Source organism: Equus caballus, chromosome 2 (assembly GCF_041296265.1).
Source record: "Equus caballus isolate H_3958 breed thoroughbred chromosome 2, TB-T2T, whole genome shotgun sequence".
Taxonomy (NCBI): Eukaryota; Metazoa; Chordata; class Mammalia; order Perissodactyla; family Equidae; genus Equus; species Equus caballus.
The window spans coordinates 477387-499091 of NC_091685.1; the positions used below are offsets into that span (position 1 = coordinate 477387).

At 45.4% G+C, this 21705-nt stretch overlaps 1 protein-coding gene across 34 annotated transcripts in view; it reads right to left on the bottom strand.

Annotated features, from left to right (window-relative positions):
* FGGY (FGGY carbohydrate kinase domain containing) overlaps nucleotides 1-21705 on the bottom strand; it is a 377460-nt gene that overhangs the window by 63929 nt on the left and 291826 nt on the right. For 27 of the 34 annotated variants that reach the window (XM_070259850.1, XM_001497427.5, XM_014737390.3 and 24 more), the window contains 3 exons: nucleotides 19776-19850; nucleotides 14351-14471; nucleotides 8347-8441 (listed from right to left, as the gene is read on the bottom strand). In XM_070259850.1, coding sequence (XP_070115951.1) covers nucleotides 8347-8441; nucleotides 14351-14471; nucleotides 19776-19850 — 291 coding nt within the window. The remainder of the gene's footprint in view (nucleotides 1-8346; nucleotides 8442-14350; nucleotides 14472-19775; nucleotides 19851-21705) is intronic. The other 7 variants (XM_070259847.1, XM_070259854.1, XM_070259846.1 and 4 more) reach the window with 1 other exon arrangement.

The window sequence follows — 21705 nt, forward strand, 5'->3', positions numbered from 1 at the left end:
TCGAGGACTGTCTCTGCCACATGGCAGCCTCCTGCTGATAAAGCCTGGCTTAAAGAATTAAACAGAGAGCCTCATCATCAGTTGAATCAAGGCCCATACGCACACCTTCTCGAGATCTTGTCCACGGTCCTCTGTCAGCCTAGCTATCACAGCCGGGCCGTCTCCAGCAGTGGAGAGCAGAAAATGCATCCTGACATGGCAGGAAGGCCCCAAGTCACAGGTGTATTAATGAGAGCAGAAACAAGCCATCGGAGTGATTCATTTGGCATCCCTTCAATATTATGTTTTACACAAGTTGATTATATTGCACTTAATTACTAATTTGCCATGCTTAAACCAAGAGTGCTTTCAATTTTTAATGAGATAAGGGAAGAAGATGCTTTACTTACTTAGTGAGGAGCAGCTGTTTTCTCTCTTTCTCTTGTTTTGCCCAGCCAATTAATAACATTTCTAAAGAAACAGATCCCTCTCATGAATTCTTTCTCCCTATCTTCTTCCCAATCTCCCGGGTTTAAAAAGAGATGGAAATAGGCAAAAGCCATCTAGAAACAAACTAAGTTTGCCTTCTGATCTGGCTGGCTAGGCTGGGAAAGTCCTTGTAAAGGGGAGTAACATGAGACTCAAAAATGGTGCTCCCTGATTTTTTGGGAGTTCGAGTGTATCTATTCCCAGAAACCAGGACTTGGTTGTTGCTGAAACAGAGACTACAGCCATGGGTCTCCAAACAAGGCAACCCCCCTGTAACCTGCATGGCTCCCTGGGTGTTAATGTCAAACAATTTTAAGCACGGCCCTGGGGCAGTCTACATACAGAAACAGCAGACGCTGGAGTCAGCTCCAGGCTTTCCAGCTGTTAGACCACAGCCACGTGACTTAAACTGCATGAGCCTCAGCTCCCTATTTGTGAAGGTGAGGTGACTAACCTAATTTGAAAGAATTAAATGTCACCTAAGGCACCTTACCGCAGTGCCCAGCTCAGACGGGGTGCAGAAAAATATTAGTTTTTAGCATAAGGTAAGGCAGGAAAATGAGAGAAGGGCTAAGGACATCCCTTGGGAGGGCTCCAGCATGACTGTCATGATCTGCAGGCTGTGGAGTCTGGATCAGTGCTACTCAGAGGACAAGAGGAGCCTGCCCCAGAGTATAAACACACAGGCTGATTCCTTCATTGAGAACATCTTGCTAAGAATAAAATGTCATAATTGATTTATATTCTGCTACAAATTCCTTATCTCATTGCAAATCTGTAACAAACCATTCACAGACTGGCCCTTGGTCCGTGGACTGACCTGAGCAGCCCAGTCTGGACGGCTATGTTGGACTTCTGCACATGCTCCTGAAGATCCCTCATCACTGTTCTCTGGGCCCAGCCAGGCTCACTTGCACTGATTACATCAACAAGCTCCTTTGCCTTCTGACTTTGAGTCCAGTCAATGGGGAGCCTGGCAGCCGATCAGAGAGGAGGAGGAGAATCCAGTCAGAAACTCAGCCCTTTCCTTCCAGGGACACTGGCAAGCCAGCTGACTCAGTAGTCTCCACACAGCCCTCTGTTTTGGGGTTCCAGTAACCGTGCTCTCCCCTCTTCAGGTCTAGCTGTTCTAAACTCCAGGGTATCATATCCTCCATTGTGATTTCTCTATGCCCTGGTCCACAATTTTGTAAACAGTCCCTCTACTAAACTCTCTAACGTTATCCTAATTTGAAGGTGCCCTCTGTGAGGGCCTTGACTAACACAGTCACATTTAATGTACATCAAATTCTAGTTGTTGATTTCTGATACTAATTTTTTAAATAATGGCAATCACACTCAGCCCCAGAAGAGCCCGTTTCTATTTGTGATTGAGCTAAACAATCCTCAGCTTCAAAACCCTAGGCTAGGCTAGGATTCTGGCTCCTTCCCTTTCGAGCCATTGGCTTGGGTAAGTCACTTAACCTCTCTTACCTTGTTTCCTCCTTTGTAAAATTATGAAGACAATGGTATAGAAAATTGCCTTATCCATAACTTTTAACACAGTACTGACTTTTTAAATGTTCAAATGTCTTTGATCTGCATGATTAGAGAGATGCCACTCAAGCCTCCGAAGCCAGGGCTTTCCTGCTCGCTGTAGGCTCCTTGACTATTTGCCCCAGTGCTGGAACGGGGACTGTCTCACAGACGCCAGTAAGACGTGTGCATCCCAAGACTCTGAATCAAACTTTGTCCAGTAGTACTTGGTACATATGTGTATATGTGCATGTATGTAGTCATTTTTCAGGGCTCTTGTCTCAGTTACAGAAAATTCCTGGTGTAACTAAAGGTCTTGTCTTCTCTCATCTCTTATTTGGTTCCATAGCCAAATTTACTGTGTTGAATATGAAGCTTATATAGCATGGATCTGCTATTCATGAGTTATCCTAGGATAAAGGGGAAAACCCCCAACTTATTCATTTCCAATTTACTCCAACAAAGAATTTTAATACTAAAAGTAAAGGCATAAATGATAATTATGAGGAATTAATTACCTAGAAGCATTTGTTTCTATGGAATAATCTCACATATTTTTTCAAATTTGCACCAGCATGAAATGTTGTCTTGCATAAAATGAAATCAGAGAGTTGGGCAAACTTGACTGTGGAAACACAGTTCTGTGACCCTTCTAAGCCGCAAGACTCAGCTGATGTGTGGCTCCTGTGCGTTCGCAAAAGCCTAGGTCTTAAGTTCCTGAGTAAGAACTGCAGGGAGAGGGGGCATTTGGGGAAAATATTTCTTAGCCTAAATCTTTGTGTTAATAATAATACTATCAAAAACGTCTTCTAATTAAAGCTCTTATTTAGTTAAAGTGTTTTTTTATATCTACCTCTATAAAAACTAAATGGGCAGATTATGATTCAAAGCAAATAAATAAAGCAAAACAATACTGGTGAGAATGGTATGAAGTCTTCTCTAGGCAAAGGAATTAGAAAATGTCCAAACCAAAGAGGGTACATTTCTTTTTCCTTTTTTTTCTATATCCCATACTCAACCAAGCAGTGATGACAAATGTATGATGCTGATGTTTTCTATAAACCATACCATCCTGTGAAGGGCAGCTGAGTTGCCACATTGGAATCTATGCCTTTTCCAAGCGATGGATATATATTTACTGGAATACAAAGGGTGTGGTTTGATGGAATAGCAACAGCATGGACTTTGTGTTAAGCAAGGGTATATGATCCCTCCATGCTTCAGAGTCCTCAGCTGCACGGTGGGGACTTTGAATACCCACTGTTGCTGCAAGGTTTCTGTGAATGACAAGGGATGGATGGGAACGGGAAAGTAACAGGCCCTGTTCCTGGATCACATTGTAAGGAACAGGAGAGTCAAATGTTATATATCGTATATATTGAAATTATTTCCTAAAAATGGAATTCTAATTCAGAGCTAACGTTTTGACTTTCATATCCATGATGCCATTTTACAAATTAGATTTTTAATTTAATTAACAAAGAGATTTTTAATTAATCAGAACTTGAATTTGTTTTTCTTTCTTTCTTTTTTTTGTTTTGCAGAGGGAGCAATTCTTGAAAAGATAAGAATGTACTGCTAATGAGGTGTGGCAAATAAGTATAATGAAAGTTAGGGCCAGCATCACATTCTTAATTTAATCTTTCTTTAAACTATTAATTACCATTCCACGATTTTCTGTTGACTTTCTATGAGGCATTGACATATGGGATAGGACATTTAGAAAATTCAATCAGAAATCTGAATCTATTTAATTAGAAGCCAGAATCTCATATCTCCAGAAACACATGTTTAAACAGCAAAGGGCAAAAGGCTACTAAAAACAGTTGATAGTATCAGGACCATATGTGAAATGAACAGGATTATAAGAGGCCGGGGTATGAAAGCTAAATGGAAGTAAAATTCACAGCAAAAGACTCCTTGCACACAAGGAATGTGAACTCTGAATTTCCATACACCATCGCTGGGAGTATAAAGTGTTAATATGTATCAAAATCCTAAAAGTTGGGCTAACTTTTTGATCAAACAACTATACCTCCATAATTTATTTTATGGAAATAATTTAGGGTTTGTGCAAAAATGTAGCTACAGAGATGTTAGTTGCAGCATTCTTTACAACAATGGAGACAACCTACATATTCACACCTAGGGAACTGGTGAAATAAGTCATGGCCTATATATTCTATGGGGTAGAAAGTTATGCAGGCTACAGAAATGACAAAGATGTTTACCACATATTTTCGGGTGGAGGGGACGGCTACAAAACATGCATTGTATGAACACACTTTGCAATTTAAAAAGTATAAAATGATTTAAAAATCTGTACAAAAAGGCTAAAGGATAGAAATCAGAATCTTAAATAGTGGTTATTTTAGAGTAGTAAGATCAATGTTTTCATATTTTTCTTTCGGCTTAACTGAAGTTTCTTATTTTTTTCCAAATGAATATGAATTATTAGTTGTACACCAGAAAAAGAAAAAACAAATTAAGATTGAATGTGCCAAGAAATGGGATGGTTTCTATTTCTGAACATTTATTATATATCAGTCTTTCCAAACCTCCAGAATTTAAAAATCATCCTAATCAGCTTTACTTTGCAAAATGTAAAACTGGTATTTACGATGACAGAAAGGCAAACAGAACTCAAGTCACAGGAAGTTTACTCTCACAAAATAAAACAATGGAGATGAATCATATCATATACAAGGCAATCACCTCGGAGTGCATAAGGCGATCACTTCAGAGTGCACAAGGCAATCACCTTACCAGAAAATTCCACCCACTATCCTTCTCCTTCCATTTGGTAAAATTTCCGCAGAATTGAAATACATAAAAGTGCGATAGCTGTAAGTAAAATCCACAACTGTAAGTCCTTCTGATCTGTTGTTACAAGCAAAGGAAGGTACAGGCCTCCACTCTGGCTGAAGCCATCCATTCACGGGCCTTGCAAATTGAGGAACCCTGTCCCCGGCATGCGGGCCTCTGCCCCGGGTCTGCAGCCTGAGTCTTCTGGACTCTTCCCAGCCTTTCCTTCACCTGAAGGACATGACTCTGCCCAGGTCTACCGAAGTCTGCCCATCTAGATAAAAAGTGAAATCCTTCATCCAAGGATGTGTGGTCCCCGAGAAGACAAAACATCTGGCTTGCAAGAATTATTGAGTTGCTGGCAAGAATCGCTCAGCTTTCTTTAAGGAAGGAGTGGCAGCACCCTGAAGACCAAGCAAGGATCTTTGAAGTTCAAAGAAAAAAACAATTCTATTTCAACTCAGCTCGCCAGGCTCCTGAGCTGGTCTCCAGGTCTGGGGCACACAACTTGGCTCCTCTTCTTTGGAGAGGGCTGAATGAAGCTGTCTCCATGCATTTACACTTCCAGAGCAGTTCCAAACACAATCATTCTAACAATGCTGATAATTATACCCCGGGCTCTTGGAGGTCCTCGGAGCTTTCAAAAGCTCTTCAACAAGACAGTCCCACATGAGCGGGAATTCTTATTTAAACATTTTTTTTTTAAAAAGGAAATAAAACAAGCTCCTGGAGAGGTGAAGTGACATTGTCTGAGGACAAAACAGGAAGCAAGCAAAGCATCCCCTCCTAGACGACATGGGTTCGCTCAGGCACGTGATGACAAAGAAGACTTTGGTCTCTCCCAGCTGGGGGCTTTCTCGGCTAGACGACAGTGGCTACCGAACCCCTCAGGAGAGGCACACACTTCCTCGGGCTGAAGGCGAGACATGGCTTTGGCTTTAAGATGCCGTGAGCCTTGCAGCTGCTACTCACCCACCAATTCCAAGATTCCATCTTCCCCATCTTATATTCCGTTCCAGAGATTAACAGAAAATCTCATATAGTAAAGACGACGTTGGTGTGGAATGAAGCTCAGTTTCCACTCAGGGGATGTGAGCGGAATCCTCCCAGAGCCAGGAACTCCAATTTTGACTAAGAGATCACTGAGGTGCCAAAAGTCACGGTATGAGTATCTAACGGAGCCTCTCGTCACACTGCTCTGTTCGGGCTGCGGACTGTCTCCTGATTTGTGGCCAATGACATTTCTTTTCAGAAAATACATCTTTGAACATTTAAGAAGCCAAAAGTTATATTTAAAGAAAAAAGTAAAGTAGAAAAAGAATGAAAATCAGGATAAGATCCAGATCCAGAGAGAGCTGAGGTTCAGTTCTGCTTCTGCCCCTTATTAGCTGTAGCCTTGGGCAAATTACTTAAAACCTCTCTGAGCCTTAGTTTCTTCATACACAACACAAGGATAAAAACATCTATCCCACAGGCCGGGAGACTGTCAAGATTAAAAGAGGTGTCTTAGTCTGCTTGCGCTGCCATAAGAAAAATACCATAGATTGGGTGTTTAAACAACAAAAATTTATTTTCTCACAGTTCTGGAGGCTGGAAGTCCAACATGAAGTGCCAGCATGGTCAGGTTCTGATGACGGCCCCCTTCCTGGCTTGCAGACAGCCACCTTTTTGCTGAGCCCTCACATGGCAGAGAGAGAAAGTGCAAGCTCTCCGGTGTCTCTTCCTATAAGGGCGCTAATCTCATCATAAAGGCCCCCCCTTCATGACCTCATCTAACTCGAATTACCTCCAAAGGCCACGACTCCAAACACCATTACCTGGTGGCGTTAGGGATCCAACATATGAAGTTTGAGGGGACACAAACATTCAATCCGTCACGTGAGGTAACCTACGCAGGGCCGCGGCGAGCATATTTACGGCTCTGTTTCAGCAATTACGATTTGTCCCAGGAAGGGCAAGGCATCTAGTCCTGAGAACATCTTCATAGGTTGATACATTAAAATAATAATTGACAAGTCATTGACATTTCAACAATAAATACATATCTTCCTGTGATGTTTCTGAAAGAGTATGAGAAAATCCAGCAAAAGTTGAGAATTCAACTCTACCATCTTTGTTTAAACACTTCAGTTAAAATCCACAAGCATCCGTGAGAGGACTCAGTTCTCTGGGAGAGACATTGCACAGGCATCAATTCCAGAGGCTTGGACAGGCTGTCACATACCTCACTTCCCAGGACATGGTGCAGACACTGCGGTCAGACTTTCACACGTGTCTATTTCTATTAGGGTACGCTCCAGTTCTGGGATCTTTCTGGATCTCTGTTGCCAAAGTAGTTGTTACAGGTATCAGGAAGGTTACACACAAAGCCCCTAGCATAGTTCTTGGTCCATAAGAGGGTCACGATAAACAGGCTGTAATTACTGGACCACTGTGGAAAACCTTGCTCCTAGTGCTCACCTCGAGACCCTGGGCAAGTCATTTAGGCTCTCTGATACTCAGTTGAACAAATATTCTTGAACTCTCAGTTAAGACTTGGGAGCCAGACTTCTTGGTTCTGGCATTTACTAGCAGTTTCAACTTAAACCAAATTATTTAACTTCTTTAATCCCTCAGCTTCCCCCACTATAATATGGAATTAATAGAGCTGATGTAGGGCTAAAGGTACCTTCTTGATCCGGAGAAAGAACTTATCATGTGCTATTGATTATTACTGCAGATAGAGAAATGGAGTGGAGAACAGAATGGTCAGGTCCCAGAGGAGGAGGCCGTCAAGCTCGGATCTGGGCCCAGGCGTCCGACTCCAGAGCCCGTGCTCTCAGCCTCCACCTGGACTGGTTTTCTACCTTTTTGTAAAACTGCTGTTAATATTATTATTTTAATACTCAAAGTCTCCATAAAACCCACGTGTGAAATGTCTTCTGCAATTTGTTGGTAGGAAAAGCTTTGTCTCCCACTAGAAACGAACACGTTTCCTCTTTTTGAAAATAATTATGCAACTTATCATGTGTTCTTTTTTGTCTTGGCTGCCAGGAAGCTGAGAGTCAAATTGTGTCCTCAATCCAGCCACGAAGTTGTTTCCTTCTTCCCGTATCTTTCTTCCTTATGTTCCCATTTAATTCCTCTTTTACTAACGTTTTCATTTGTGTCTCTTATTGATAGAGGCTTCAAAGGTATTTGGAAAGTGGCAGGTGGAGATGAAATAAGTAAATATAAATCTGAAATTTACATAAAAACCTTAAGTTTTAAACCTTACCTTTTTCACGTGCTAAAAAGAAAAATGGGCAAGGGGAAATTTAAAAGAAATAATTCAAGAGCTATTTTAAAGGAGAAAAAGAAAACCAACAGAAAAACAGAATGACCAACACTAACCGAGGCCAAGTCAAATGAAAACTGCAATAAATATGTCTGAGGCTAGAAGCATCTGTGCTTTCCCCGGCTGGAACCTATCATTGCTTAATTATATCCTGTATGTGTTTTGCAAGATGCGAGTTGCTGTCAAGAGGAAGGACAGCCTCAGACGGGAGGGGCCCGGCTCAGCCCTCGGTGCTCACATACCTGCACAGAAGCGAAGTCCCCCGACGCGCAGGCACCCAGAATAGCAGCGCCCACGAGCACGGACTCGACCTCTTGGGACAGGATCACAGGCATGCCTGCGCAGGACAAGGCCACACGTCGGTTAGGGAGCAGGGCCAGGCCAGCATGGGGAGCCAGCAAGCGGTCCCAGATGCACCTCCCCACCCCCTGCAGGTCCCCATTCTTTAGGATCACCTGGTTCTAAAGGGTTTCACGGGCATACGCCTGCTGGTGCGACAGCCAAGAGTCCCGGGGGGCCACACCACATATATCAACTCATGAGACTCTGCTGCCCACGTCTCCCAGGTCTGCCAGCTGCTACCTGCCATTTGGTTCAAGTTCAGTTCAGCAAACATTAGGTGTTTTGCTGGGCCCAGGAAACTCAGAGATGAATCAGACTCTGTCCTGTTGTTCAGGTCTCAAAGGGGAGATGGATGAGACAGAGATAAAGGGCATGCAGGGCTGAGTTCTCTAACTGAGATGCGCTAAGAAAAGGGAAGTCTTCAGAGAGGGCGTCATTAACCCCTCCAGGCTTCCCATTTCTCTCAGATACAAGCCAAAGCCCTGACCACTTCCCCAACCAGATTCTCTTTTTCTCTCCTCCCAGCCACATTGCCCTGTCTTCCTTGCTCTCTCTTGAATCTGCTTCAGGGCCCTTGTCCATGCTGTTCCTTTGGTCTGGGTCACTTCCTTCCAGCTGTCCCCACGGCAACTCCCTCTCCCTCCTTCGAGCGTTTGTGCAAACCTCCCCTTCCAGGGCAGCCTTCCTGACCACCCGATTTCAAATGACAACTTGCTCATGACACTTCTTATCCCCCTTCCATTTCCTCTTCTCCTCCCAGCGCTGCCTTATTACTCATCTTCTCTGTCATCTGACTCCCCTGCTAGAGCGTAAGCTCCATGAGGCAGGCCTTTGTTCAGTCCTCTGCCAAGTCCCTAGAACTGAGCCCAGCACCCAGCACAGGGTATGGGCTTAAACGATGAGAGAACGAATTCCCGGGAGGGAGCAGAGGAATCACAGTGGAGAGGAGGACAGAGGAGGCAACAGAAGGATGCTGGGCTCTGCCTGGCAGGAGGAGCCCTCCACATGCCAACCCTCAGAGGTCGAGGGTTCCCGGGGGTTTAAGATTAATAGAAAAAATTTAGAATTCGTGGGATTTTGTATATATATTTATATATGTACATTACATATATATAAATAAAATACATGTAAAGCATACACACATACATATGTGCTAACCAGGGGATGCAGCAAACTCTGGCCAGACCTATAAAACCCACCTCTACTCAAGACAGTACAGTTATCTTTCCAAACACAGGATTTCTCCCCCTCTCTCTTTTGGGAAGCCTTTCCTGACACATTCTCCTCTGCACTCCCATCACCTCCTCACCCGTCCTCCCACTCCAAGGCGGGGTCAGCTGCCCAGTCACCCCAGACAAAGAGGGCAGGGCACAGCGTCTCCACATGCATCCCAGGGGACTGAGGCACACCAGCTCCACCCTGCCGGGCCAGCCCTGAGACTTTGCTGGCAAGCATCAGGTGAGTAGGGCTCCGGGAAATGCTCAGACCTGGCTCCACCAGCCCTGTGCCCTTCAGCAGGTCACTGAAACCCTTTAGCCCTGGTTTCCCCATGTGTAAATGGGGATGATGATAAGACTCGCCACACAGGCTTGCTGTGAGGATTACCGGGGGTTACCACAAGGCCTTGAGAATGGCTCGTGCTGCTGTTAGAACAAACACTGATGGTGAGTGGAGCCCTCTCCATGAACTTCACCTGGGCTGGAAATAGACAGTGGGGAAGGGACATGGAGATGCCCCCTTCATACCCAGGGGACAGACACCAGGTCACACTGAAGGGCTATGGTGGCCAGGTCTGGAGAGCACTGCGAGCCTTTGCAGCATCCGGGGATCCTGCAGATGGCAGCCGGACTGTGACCACCCCAGGGGCCTGGGACTTTTTAGAAGCCTGCACCTCTAAATGCCATTCACCTCCCAGCCCCTCCTTCCCCTCACTCACTCTGACCAGGGAGGAACTACTCACTCCCCTGCCCTTGGCTGCTGGAGACCTGAGTCAACCTGGGAGCACCCCATCAGCTCTCACCTTCAGCCCAAAGTGCCCCGAGGCCAGACAGCCAGGCTTTGAATTCTGGCTTCCCCACTGACTTAGCTGTGTGACCCTAGGCAAGCTACCTAACCTCTCTGTACCTCAGATATCCCATCTACAAAACGTGGTTAAAATCCCACCTTCCTCACAGGGTTGCTGTGAGGATTAAAAGTGCCCTGTAAGTAAGGCACTTGGAACAGTGCTTGGCTTAGAGAAAGCACTAATTAGCATTAGCTGTTATGATTCTTAAAGTTTACCTCATCTCTGAAGTCTCTCCTCACCCCTACTACCCCGGGTGGGACCAGCTCACTGCTTCCATTTCCCCCTGAGGCCAACCTCGCCGCTTCCTCCACCTTCCCAGCCTGCTGGGGCCCTGGGATGCTGGCCTGTGTGGACCACGTCCTTGGCCCCCTGCCTGCTGGCTGCGCCCCTGATTGAGCCCCTCAGTCGCAGGTTGGTGGCCTCCCGGCCCTGCCCCTGCCAGCCTGGGGTGGTGAGACTGCGCAGCTCTGGGTGCTGCCTGGCCCCCGGGGTTCCCCTCCACCTTGCCCACCCTCCTTCAACAGACTCTTTACTCCACTTTTCTCCAGCTAATCCCATTGAGTGTGTCAGCTGTTCTGGGCCTGGACCTGACTCATATGACACCCACGTCCTCTGGGTCCCCAGTGGACTCCCCGGACGTGGGTCAGAGCACCGCGAGCACTTTCCTGCTTGCAGTGGCCTCTCGGCAGGATACCACTGTTCCTCTTTGCATCCCCAGGCCAGGCTCAGAGCTGGGTGCACCAGGTGCTCCGAGAAAGCTTTTGAGTGAATAAATGAAGGAACAAATGATTAACATAATGAATAAGACAGAAAGAGGGAAACCCTACTGAAATTGCCAATCCTAAAGAACAGAATCAAGAGGGAGGAACACTGAGTCCCAAGTCAGTGGGAGAACCTACAATTACTTAGTACACAGCGAGCAGTTCTGGAAACCACAGCTGCCCAGACGCCCGCGGCCCAGGGCGGCGCCCCCCTCACGGAGGGGACGGCCCAGAGTTGGTGAGGCCCTGCTCTCCCCGCTTGCACGGAGCAGGCTGTTCCCCACACAGCACAGATTTGCTTACAAAATACAAAGCTGTTTTTTTTTCTCAAGCGCCCCTCTTCTCTCAGGCGTGGGGCTGCCTTGAGGAAGAGAACCAGCACAGATGGAACTCCTGCTTTGAGGCAGGCTCCCAAACTCGTGAATATTTATTCCTCAGTACGATCTACATGAGGGAATTTAAGACTGTGTCTATCTTTCAGAAGAGGGAAATGAGGCTCAGAGAGGTAAGGGAACTCGCCCAGAGTCACAGAACCGGTCCCCGACTCTGACTCTTTCTATTACTCCACTTCATCTCCAAAGAATTGTTCAAATTCCGTTGTGTTTCTTACATGTATTCCTGAGAATCCCGTACCAGGTCTGTGGGCCTTTCTAAGTCTTTCTTTGCAGGAAAACTAGAGCAATCACAGTGTTAAAAGGCACCAAGACTCCCCTCTGTGCCCAGCACTCGTGTGCTGCCTTCTACAGAAACAAAGCAAATGTGTCCTGCTCTCTAAGTGCTGGAGGAGGGGCAAGCAGCTTTGCCTGGAATGTGAGCTATTTTATCTGATGCATTAACGAGTTTAGCAGAACCCAAAGCTTTTAAAGGCAGACGCACTTTGCCATCACTTGTCAGTCACAGCCTTTCCAAGGCCGAGGAATTCCAGGCCAAAGAAAAGGCCCCTTTGTCCAGAACTGTAACCAGTCCACAGCGAGAGACAAAGGGTCCAGTTTCCATCGGAATCCAAATAACGATTAACAGCCTTTTCATTCACCAGCTTGAAGGAGAACAGCTTCGAAAGCAGAACATTCTGTGAAGCCCCTGTGCCCCGGCTTCCGTGGCAGCTCAGGGCTGCCAGGCCTGGAGGAGGATCCCTTTCACACAGGCCAGAGCCGCAGTGCTGAGTCAGGGCCGGTCGCTCGCTGCCCTGCTCTCCGCCCTGTTTTCCATCCCCTCGGGTGATGTGTTGGCCAAGGCTGATCTTATCTCCCCTCCTGCCTCCAGGTGGGAAGTCTTTGTGGCGAAAGGAGGCTGGAAATGGGACAGTCACTCACAGATCAAATTTTAAGGCTGACTCTTATCTGAACCAGCTAGCTAACTTTAGATAAAATGTAGTTAAGGTATTTCTCCTGGGGAAACAACAAGGTAATCTGGGCTCCTTTTTATGTCTTTTGTCTTTCTGCCTCAGAATGGCTCACCTCCATGGGTTTTGGACACTTCACGAAAGGAGGTGTCATCATCCAGTGGTTATAAACCAGGTAGAAAAATTGAGAAACCCGGGTCCAAAGCAGAGTGGAGGGGACACTGGGTCTGGACACACCTGGGTGACCATCCTGGTCCTGCCCCTTACTGCATGTTTGACTTCGGATGTCAATGTAATCCACCTCCCTCATCCTCGGTTTCCTTGTCGTAAGATGGGGGCACCAGTTCCCACCTTTGGTGGTGTGTGATACCTGTATACAAAGTGATTCACACTGACACACAGTGCAGCTCGGTTACAGGTAGTAATTTCTGTACCTGACATCCTGATATATTTATCCTTAGACTGTGTGCTTTTTTACACTGTCCTCTGGCTTGTCTGTCAGTCTGCTTATCTCTAAGATGGGGATAAGTAACTTATTTAGTTTGATCTCACAATGGCAGGGTCGCCTATGCTCATTACTTCTGGTAGAGCCCTCATATACAGGACCTGCATTGCCTGGAGGGGGAGGGAGCTACTCGATGAGGTAGAGTAAGGGGCAGAAACCTTGACCCACCCAGCTGTCAGAGGCAAGGGATCCAGGGGATAGGGGACAGCAAGAGATCATGATGAAGTCAGGTCAGTGCAGGATGGGCTCACAACAGACTGGAGGTGTGGCTGTGTGTGAGCAGAGTCCAGTCAGCCCCTACTTCCCTCCCCTTGCTCTGCCCTGGTGCCTGGGCATCCTGGAATGGGTCCTGGGTGGGAACACCAGTCTCCAGGAGACACTGGAGGAGAAGGGAACAAGAGACTTGAAGGTGCCGGGTCCAGAGGGACAGAAGTCCCGGCCAGCCTCTGGGATACCAGCAAGCCTCCTGCTAATGGAGTGCCTTCCTTGGGGCCCAGGGTGTGTGCCTCACATCCTGCTCTGCTTTTGTCTGCTCGTGTCTTAGAGGAATCTGCCCATTACTCTGGATTCTCTCTCTCTGTGTCATGATCCCCATTCTGGTGAGCTGAGAAGGAATCATAGGATCTCGAGGTCTTGGGGCTCACATTTCCATCTCCAGCCAGACCCACACCAGCTAGGCTCTGCCATCTTTCTTCAAGACAGCTTCCTATCCCTTTCTCCAGATCACTTGCTCTGCAGTGTTGCAGGTCCAAACCAGGACACAGCGCCTACTGTGTTTCCATAATATCCTGTGCTTTTCTCACTTGGAGCTCTTGCTGCACTGTATTTAACATGTCCATTTGCTGTTTGCTTTCCTCAACAGACCCTGAGCTCCTGGGGCAGGAAGAGATCTTACTAATCTCTTATCTTCAATCTTCTCCACAACGTGTGGGTCATAAGTGGAACTCAAAACTGTTGAGTGAATGCTTGAATGAAGACCTAGCCCTTGCTGATCTCTCTTGTCTTATTTCTTACCGCTGTTCAATAGTTGGATTTGCATAGAAGTTACTTTCCCCATGATGACTACAAAGACTTCATAGTTATCTTAAGAAAAAAATACATTGAAACATAAAAATTCAAAGCAATTTGGCATACCACCTATAGCCTCCTATTCTCAAGCCCGTCCACGTCTCGGCCATGCCCATTTGTTGTCAAGCCTAAAACGATCTTCTCCCCTCCTCCTCAGACTTACCAGTGATGTCTGCATGCATCTGCACAAACAGGGGATTCTTGCTCAGGCCTCCACACAAGAAAAGGGTGCTGACAGAGTGCCCTGCGGCCTCCATGGCCTCAATAATGAGGCGGGTCCCAAACTTAAAGGGAAAAACAGAAGAAAGCATCAGTATGGGAGCAAAGGGAAATGATGTGGAACATTTTTGAAGGGTTTACCCAGTGCCAGACACTAAGCTAAGAGGTTGACATACACCATCCCCGAAAGCTGAACTCAGAGAGATTATGTTGCCTCTGATCACACAGTTAATTAGGTTGCAGAGTGGGAATTCCAAGCTGGGCCTGCTTGACTCCAAAATCGTCTTAATTACTACACTATTTGCTTCTGTCAGTAGTTATACAACATTGACAAAAACAACTGACAATGCTGACTCAGTTAATAAACACAGTTCATTCAGACACATAATTGATGAGTGTCTCTTATGGCCCGGGTGCTGAGAATGGAATGATCAGCAACACTGCTTTGAAAGTAATAGTCAGTGGTTCCTGGGTCAGCCTTCTTTCCCTAAATAGGAACTCAACTCAGTAAAAATGGCTGATGCTTGAGAAGAGGACATTACCATAGGGTCACCAAGGTGAATCTTAATTTACAATCATTTAGCTTTAGCTAGGATATTTGAATAGCTAAAAATCATAATTTATTGGTAGTTCAAAAACTAGAAGTCCACAAGTCATAATTTATTTGGGCTAAGGATTTATAATAAAAAGATGAACTGTGATATGACCTTAGGAGGCAGCCACACGGCAGTGTCCAAGAAAGTGGCTCCAGAGAGATCTGAGGAAGAAGGCTTTTGGAAGAGAGAGCCCTTGAAATGTTTAGAGAGTGAGCAATTCTGGGGGATGATAAAGTCACAGGGGCGGCGTGGGTGTGAGCTGCCGAGGCAGAGGGAGGAGAGGTTGAGGGAGATAAGGAGGCCAAGATGATGCAGCCACCACGAAGAAGGGGAGGTTTGGGTTGGAGCGTAGATGTGAACCAATACCACTGATTTAGTGTGTGATACTGCTGCTAAGAAGTTGGTACCCAAGCGCACAGAGAAGGAGAAGGTAGTTCAGCTTGAAGGCGTGGCATATCAGAGGCTTAAACAAAGGAAAGGAAGCAGGTTTGGGGAGCGAGCAGTCAGGATATCCCCTGACTCCCAAGGAGTGGGATGCAGGGCAAGTGGAGCCTCCTTTGATGAGGCTGTCTGGAGAGCTGTCTCCCTCCCCTGGGCTGGGGTGCTTTTGGGAAAGACGGTGGCTAAGGGGTCATTTGGAGACCCTTTCGCAGGGCATGAAATCCTGGCTGCTGTGGAATAAATGATGAGGGACAGCACAGTTCAGAGCAAAAGCACAGCATGTCCAGTCCAGAGGTCTTCACGGTTTGTTGAAGCTATTAGCGAATCTGGTAAGAATATGGATTAGGTGAAACCTGGGCCTCCAAAGATAACCCACAGATGTAGTATGTTAAAAAAAATTAAACATGTTATACCATATAAGGCTAGATCCTGCTTATTGATTATGGCTGATTTCCCCCAGATGTTCTTTCTTAAGCTTTTCAGGGGTCATGAACCCTCTTGAGAATATGATAAAAAAGAAATTGACCTCCCCAGAAAAAAGTCGCATACAAAATAGTATTATAAGTAATTTCAAGAGGTCTACAGATGCCCTTACCTCCACTAGGGGTCATTTTGTCTCTGTGGACTCTTGGTAGCCTTAGTCCAGGGGCGTGAATCTACAGTAGCTAACAGCACGGCTTTGGAATTCACGGAATCCAAAACGGCATTAAGGCATTTCACCTATTTCTCGAATCAAATCTGTACCCAACCTTTCTAAGACTCAATTCTCATTTTTTAAATGGGAATAATAATGCCATATTTGTTCATTTGAAAATTCTATAGATTGTCAGAAGTGTAATGTGAAAAAAATGCAGTCTTAGACTTGATGAAATTAATAAAATACAGTAATACATATCTTGCAAGGCTGCTGCTGTCGATAGTGTATGTAAACTCGTAGAAGAGTGTCGAGCACCTGGAAAGTGTTTATAAATGAGCCTTTTTCTGGTTATTTGCTATACGCTAGGCACTTTGCTATGCACTTTAACGTCATCTCTAATCTTCCGACAAATTCAAAAACTGCATATTGTTACCCCCATTTAGGAGTTACATAATTTGTCTAAGGCAATGCAGTCTGTGTTGGAGGAGAGTAGCTGCCTTCCAAATGCCTGGACATGCCATGCAAAGTGGACATTTCTGATGTTTCTAAACCAGGGAGCTGGGGCTCATGTGATTAGCAGGCCTGAGTGGCAGGTAACACAAAGCAGGTTCCCTGGGAAAACGAAAGAAAGGCTCGGAACAAGAGGCCCTCCTTCAGCGGGGCTGCGGCCGCCTGTCCCTGCCCCACGTGGCACTGGGGGCCACATTTCCCTCTGGGGTGGCAGCGAGTTACAGGGCATCGTTTGGCGCCCCAGCCTCCACTCCGAAACACTGCGCCCTCCTTCATCGCCGCGCCACCGAGAAAGGGCTGATGCTAAATGACTTTGTGCTCACCTTTCTGGAAAAAATGTTTTCACAGAGAAATTTAAATTAAAATTAGGCTATTCCACTGGGAATGTACGGAACCAAATGCAAATGAGGAGACTTCAAATGCAAATGGTACTTTTTAAGGGTCTATTCTAAAAAGAAAACTACAGATGAACAGGCTATGGATAAACTGGTGTCTGACAGGTCTTTTAAGCACCCGTGATGGAGAGAGAATTTTACTTCATGGAGGGTTTCGCACAGCCCCGAGTTAAATTCATGACAGTATTGCTTTAATTTCATTCTATTCCTACAAAATACCAACCGTAGACATTACTCTAGAGGGCATTTGCGTAACTTCTCAACAACCAACAGGTGCCAGGGCCATATACAGAGCCAAGGAAATAAATTTTTTCTCAACTTGAACATCATGGGAAAATATTTGTTATCACAATGCTTCATTAAAATGCACATTTTTGCCTAAAAGATCAACACACGCAGATACTTTTGAAAACAGACCAAACTCCTCACAATTCAACTGACTCCACAATAAAGCCCTATTAAAAAAATCTGCCTTAAATTGCCTTCCCTTTGTGGCATTATAAAGCTCATTAAGACAATGAACAGAATAAATATGATGGCTTTTAATATATGTACACACACCACATGAAAGCGTGTGGTATTTGGGAGAACGTAGCTGCCCCCCCCCCCGCCCCCCCCAGCCTGCACGAAGTTTAACCTCATCTCTACGTGCTTGGACTTCTGCTGCAGCAGAAGGGACCTCTGTGAGACAACCCCACTTTGACAGTGTTTCCTAAGGTGTGTCAAGTCAGAGCTGTGCTTGGGAACGCCTGGAAGCTGACTTCCTGCACGTGGCTTCTACAAATAGGCCAAAGAAAATGCAGCCTCATCAAGCAGAAAGAGCAGCAGCCTGCGAACAGGAGGGGCAGAGGTTCAAACTCTGATCCCACCTGCCCTAGCTGCATGACTCCGCGAGCCGTGTTCCCTGTCTGTACAATGAGGACACTCACACCGACTTGCAGGGTGACTGTGCTAAGCCACTTGGGTAAGGCACTCTTTTTGGTGCCTGCACAGAGTGGGTGTCCATGAGAGGTGACAGTATCACGTGATGGTGCCCCTTGGTTCATCCTGTGTGGTCTCGTTCTTCATGTCCACCCCTCAGCGTGGACTCAGAAGGATGAGCATCACACAGCTCTGATTTTCCAGGATTATTCACTTCGGTGCAAGCAATTCATTCCACTATAAGACTGTTCATACAATGAAGTTAACAAATCAGAAAATCAAAGTTCCCCAATACATCATATAGCTACTTTTATTTTGGACAGCTTAGGTTCAAACCCCAGCTCTGCCATTTACCGGCTGCACGAAACTGAGCCAGTTCACTGAACTCACTGAGGCTCGGGTTTCCAGGCTGCGGGATGGGTATGGCAGCACCTCCCTCACCAGGCTAAGGCAGATAATGTGTGTTAAATATCTAGCACCGTTCTTGGCAAATAATACCCCAAAACTATATTATTTATCATCATTACCGTACAACAGGCTCAGTAAATAACTGTCTTTACTACTGACGTACATTTTTGTTCTCTATTTTCATCTTATTAGGCACTCCCTCCATTTTGACAGAGGTCACAACTGCCTGTTTTTGACCAAGTTCCTAAGAACATAGCAGGCTGACTGATTTCACTGAACTGGCCAAGCTATTCAATCTATACGACAAATGGCCTCAGGAAGATGCAGTCGCACTGGCCTGTACACTAGAGAACTATTTAATCAGGGCCGACTCCAGACTCCACGCAGCTGCCCTGGAGGGGCAGAGAGATAGAGAGCTCTGCTCTCCTATCATGTGGGTGTGGCACCCGGACAAACCTGAACATAAGAAAAGCACTTTTGTTGGTGATGTGAATATATTGGGAAAAAAACGCATGTAGTTCTGTTATTGGAAGCAATGAGGTTTTTGAAGGCAGTATGTGGAGAAATAGAATAAATAATTGACCGGTATATAAATATATCCATATAGCATTAATAAACAAATAGGTATGTTTCTGAAAAATAAATATTGAATCAGAATTTAGTGAACTGACTTTTTCCTTTCTATTGGTCCCTATTTTCTTTCCAGAGTGGCTAAGCCTCACTGAATGAACTGTTATTTTGGGGTTCCCACCAGCTCTGAGCCCCTGAAAGCCATGACCACCCACCACACTACACTCCCAAATGCGCGCACACAGTCTTCCGTGCGTGGCCCAGGCTTTGGAACCCTCTTCTAGCCACTCACGGATCATCTCGGGAGAATAAGCTTCCTTAGACAATGATGTCTGAGCTTCTAGGATTTGGTTTTCTTTTTTTATCAATCTTCAGTTTAGGAGTTCCTAACACTTTAGATTTAAATTTTCCCCTTTCTGCCTCCCTAACCATCCAAACCTGTCATTTAAGCAGCTAATTATCTAAAAACAATTTCATGTTCTAAGGAAGTTACCATTTAAAGGAAGCCTACAATGAATCCTTTTGCAAAGTGAACAATATCATGTATTTTATAAATCTGGAAATTCTTAATACTAGCTTTTCTTAATGAAAGTATATATGGCATTTACTTGCTTCTATTTAATTGATCTGAGAAGACAAATTAGATTAATAACAAGAATGATGTCTAAAGACTTAAAGTCCTTTCAGCTTTCAGGTATGTGAGCCTATTCGCAAAGCAGGTGAAAACCTTCATCAAGATTTCCTTCCGGACAGACAAGCATCTCTTTTTGGCAAGTTCCCTTTTAATTAAGAATTTCTGTCTCAAAAGCATATGGTGTATCTTGGAGACTATGTGGTCTAAAGTTTATTGATGCCTTAAGTCTCTTTAAAAGGGGCATTAAAGTGTCTTACAGCAATGGCTTGAACTGTGGCCAGGTAGAGAATGGCAAGATCATCGAGGTCCTGAGACAGTTTCAATCCGGTGACCTGCAGGGACGAAGAAAAGAAAAGAAGGAGATGGCCAAAAGGAGCTGCTGGGGATGGAGAGAGTTCCCATGAAACAAGTCAAGATGTGTTTTCTGGCTGAAACAAGTTCATATGCAAATCCCCTTTTTGTGAGCTGCACGTGAAATGACTACTAAATTGTTTAATCTCCAGGCCTGGGAGAAACTCTCCCTTCTGCCAAAGAAATGCCTTGCCTTGGATTCAACAAAACAGACCCAACACATACCACAGGAAGAGTGTGTTTGATATTTCTTAGCATGGAAATAACTATCTTCCTTCTTTAAAGAAATGTTCTTTTATTATAAACATCTTTGGTTTACCAAAATTAATATGCAGCAATGGCATTCTAGTAAAAGATGATCTTATTCTGAGTTCTGCTACCGTCAGAATTCAGTGTAACAGCATCCAGGGTGTATTCAGGGTAAAATAATATGTCTCCTAAAAATGTTATACCTACTAGAGGATAATTTAGAATCTGTAATTTGCAAGGGAATCCCATTAAAGTCAATCGGAACCACATGCTTATATGGAGTGTGTCAAACTCTGAGAGATTGCAGAGCTGAACAAGAGGCTGGCTTTTGATGCCTCCAAGATAGCTTGAATCACATTCCTTCTCTCACATTTCCCATTCATTAAGGTGTTCTCTGGAGGCATTTCTAGAGTGTGAAGAAATGCTGGTTTCTTCAAGCCTAATCTGAAGCTTGTGGGCATCAAGACCAGAGGTCGCTTTATATTTTCACATTACAAAATTAATTACCATAACATACATTTTCTCAGGATCTTCAGTGAACATGGTCTTGAGTTCAATGAGGTGGCAACATGCACCCTGTATTAAATAGGGGAGCTGAGGTCTCCCCAGACCCCTTTCCTTCATCTCTCAGCTCCATTTATTACTCTTTCCAGGTTCCACCCCTGATGACTAAGGGGCCAGCGCTGGCCTGTTGCAGGGCACAGACTCCATTCCATTGCCCAAACCAGAAACCTAGGAGCACTCTTCCCTGACACTTCCCTCCCTTCCCATATCTAACCAGTCTCCAAGTCTGGGACATTATCTCCCAAATCTTCCTTGAATCCATCCTCACTGTCTCTCACGTCCTTAATCCAGGTCACCATATGTCCTTCCTGATTGCAGAAATAGCCCCTGAGCAAATCTCTGTTTCTAATGATGCTCCTCTCCACAGTGGAGCTAATGACTATTCTCAATGCAAATTTGCATTAAACATTCTCCCGCATTGCCCTCATTTCAGAGCAGAAGTGTCTTTGCCGTCTTACACGCTTCTTCCTGGGCTCGCCCTGCTCAGTCCTCCTGTGTCTGCACTTGCCTTCCTCATTGAGCATCCTGGTCACTCATCTGAGTCTGTGATGGGGAGATTCCTGAATTCAGTAGAGCCACCTGCTCATAGTTTTTCTTGGCAAATAATTAGGCAAGTAGGTGAGAACAACGGCTATGATTTTCACACACAGGAGCATGGAAGGTTTGGAGAGGAACTCTGGGGCTGCATCTTTGCAAGCCAATAACTCTGTGAAGAAACATCCCTCAGAAAGTTCCCCCGAGACCTAACATATAGTTTGAATGCCGGAACTAGGACAGAGCACGGACAACGCTGACGTTATAGAAGTTCACTTCACACTGTGCCTCAGGGAACACAGAGAGTGGAACCAGAACTAGGTGTTTTGACAGAATTGTGTTGTTCACCACAGTATCTCCAATGCCTAGCACTGTGCCAAGCACTAAGTTAACACTTGTTGACTGGGTGAATTGGTGACAATTCAATGCTCCTTTTTCCCTTTGTACACTACCTTCTTCCTAACACCTTGTCTTCTCTGCCAGATTATA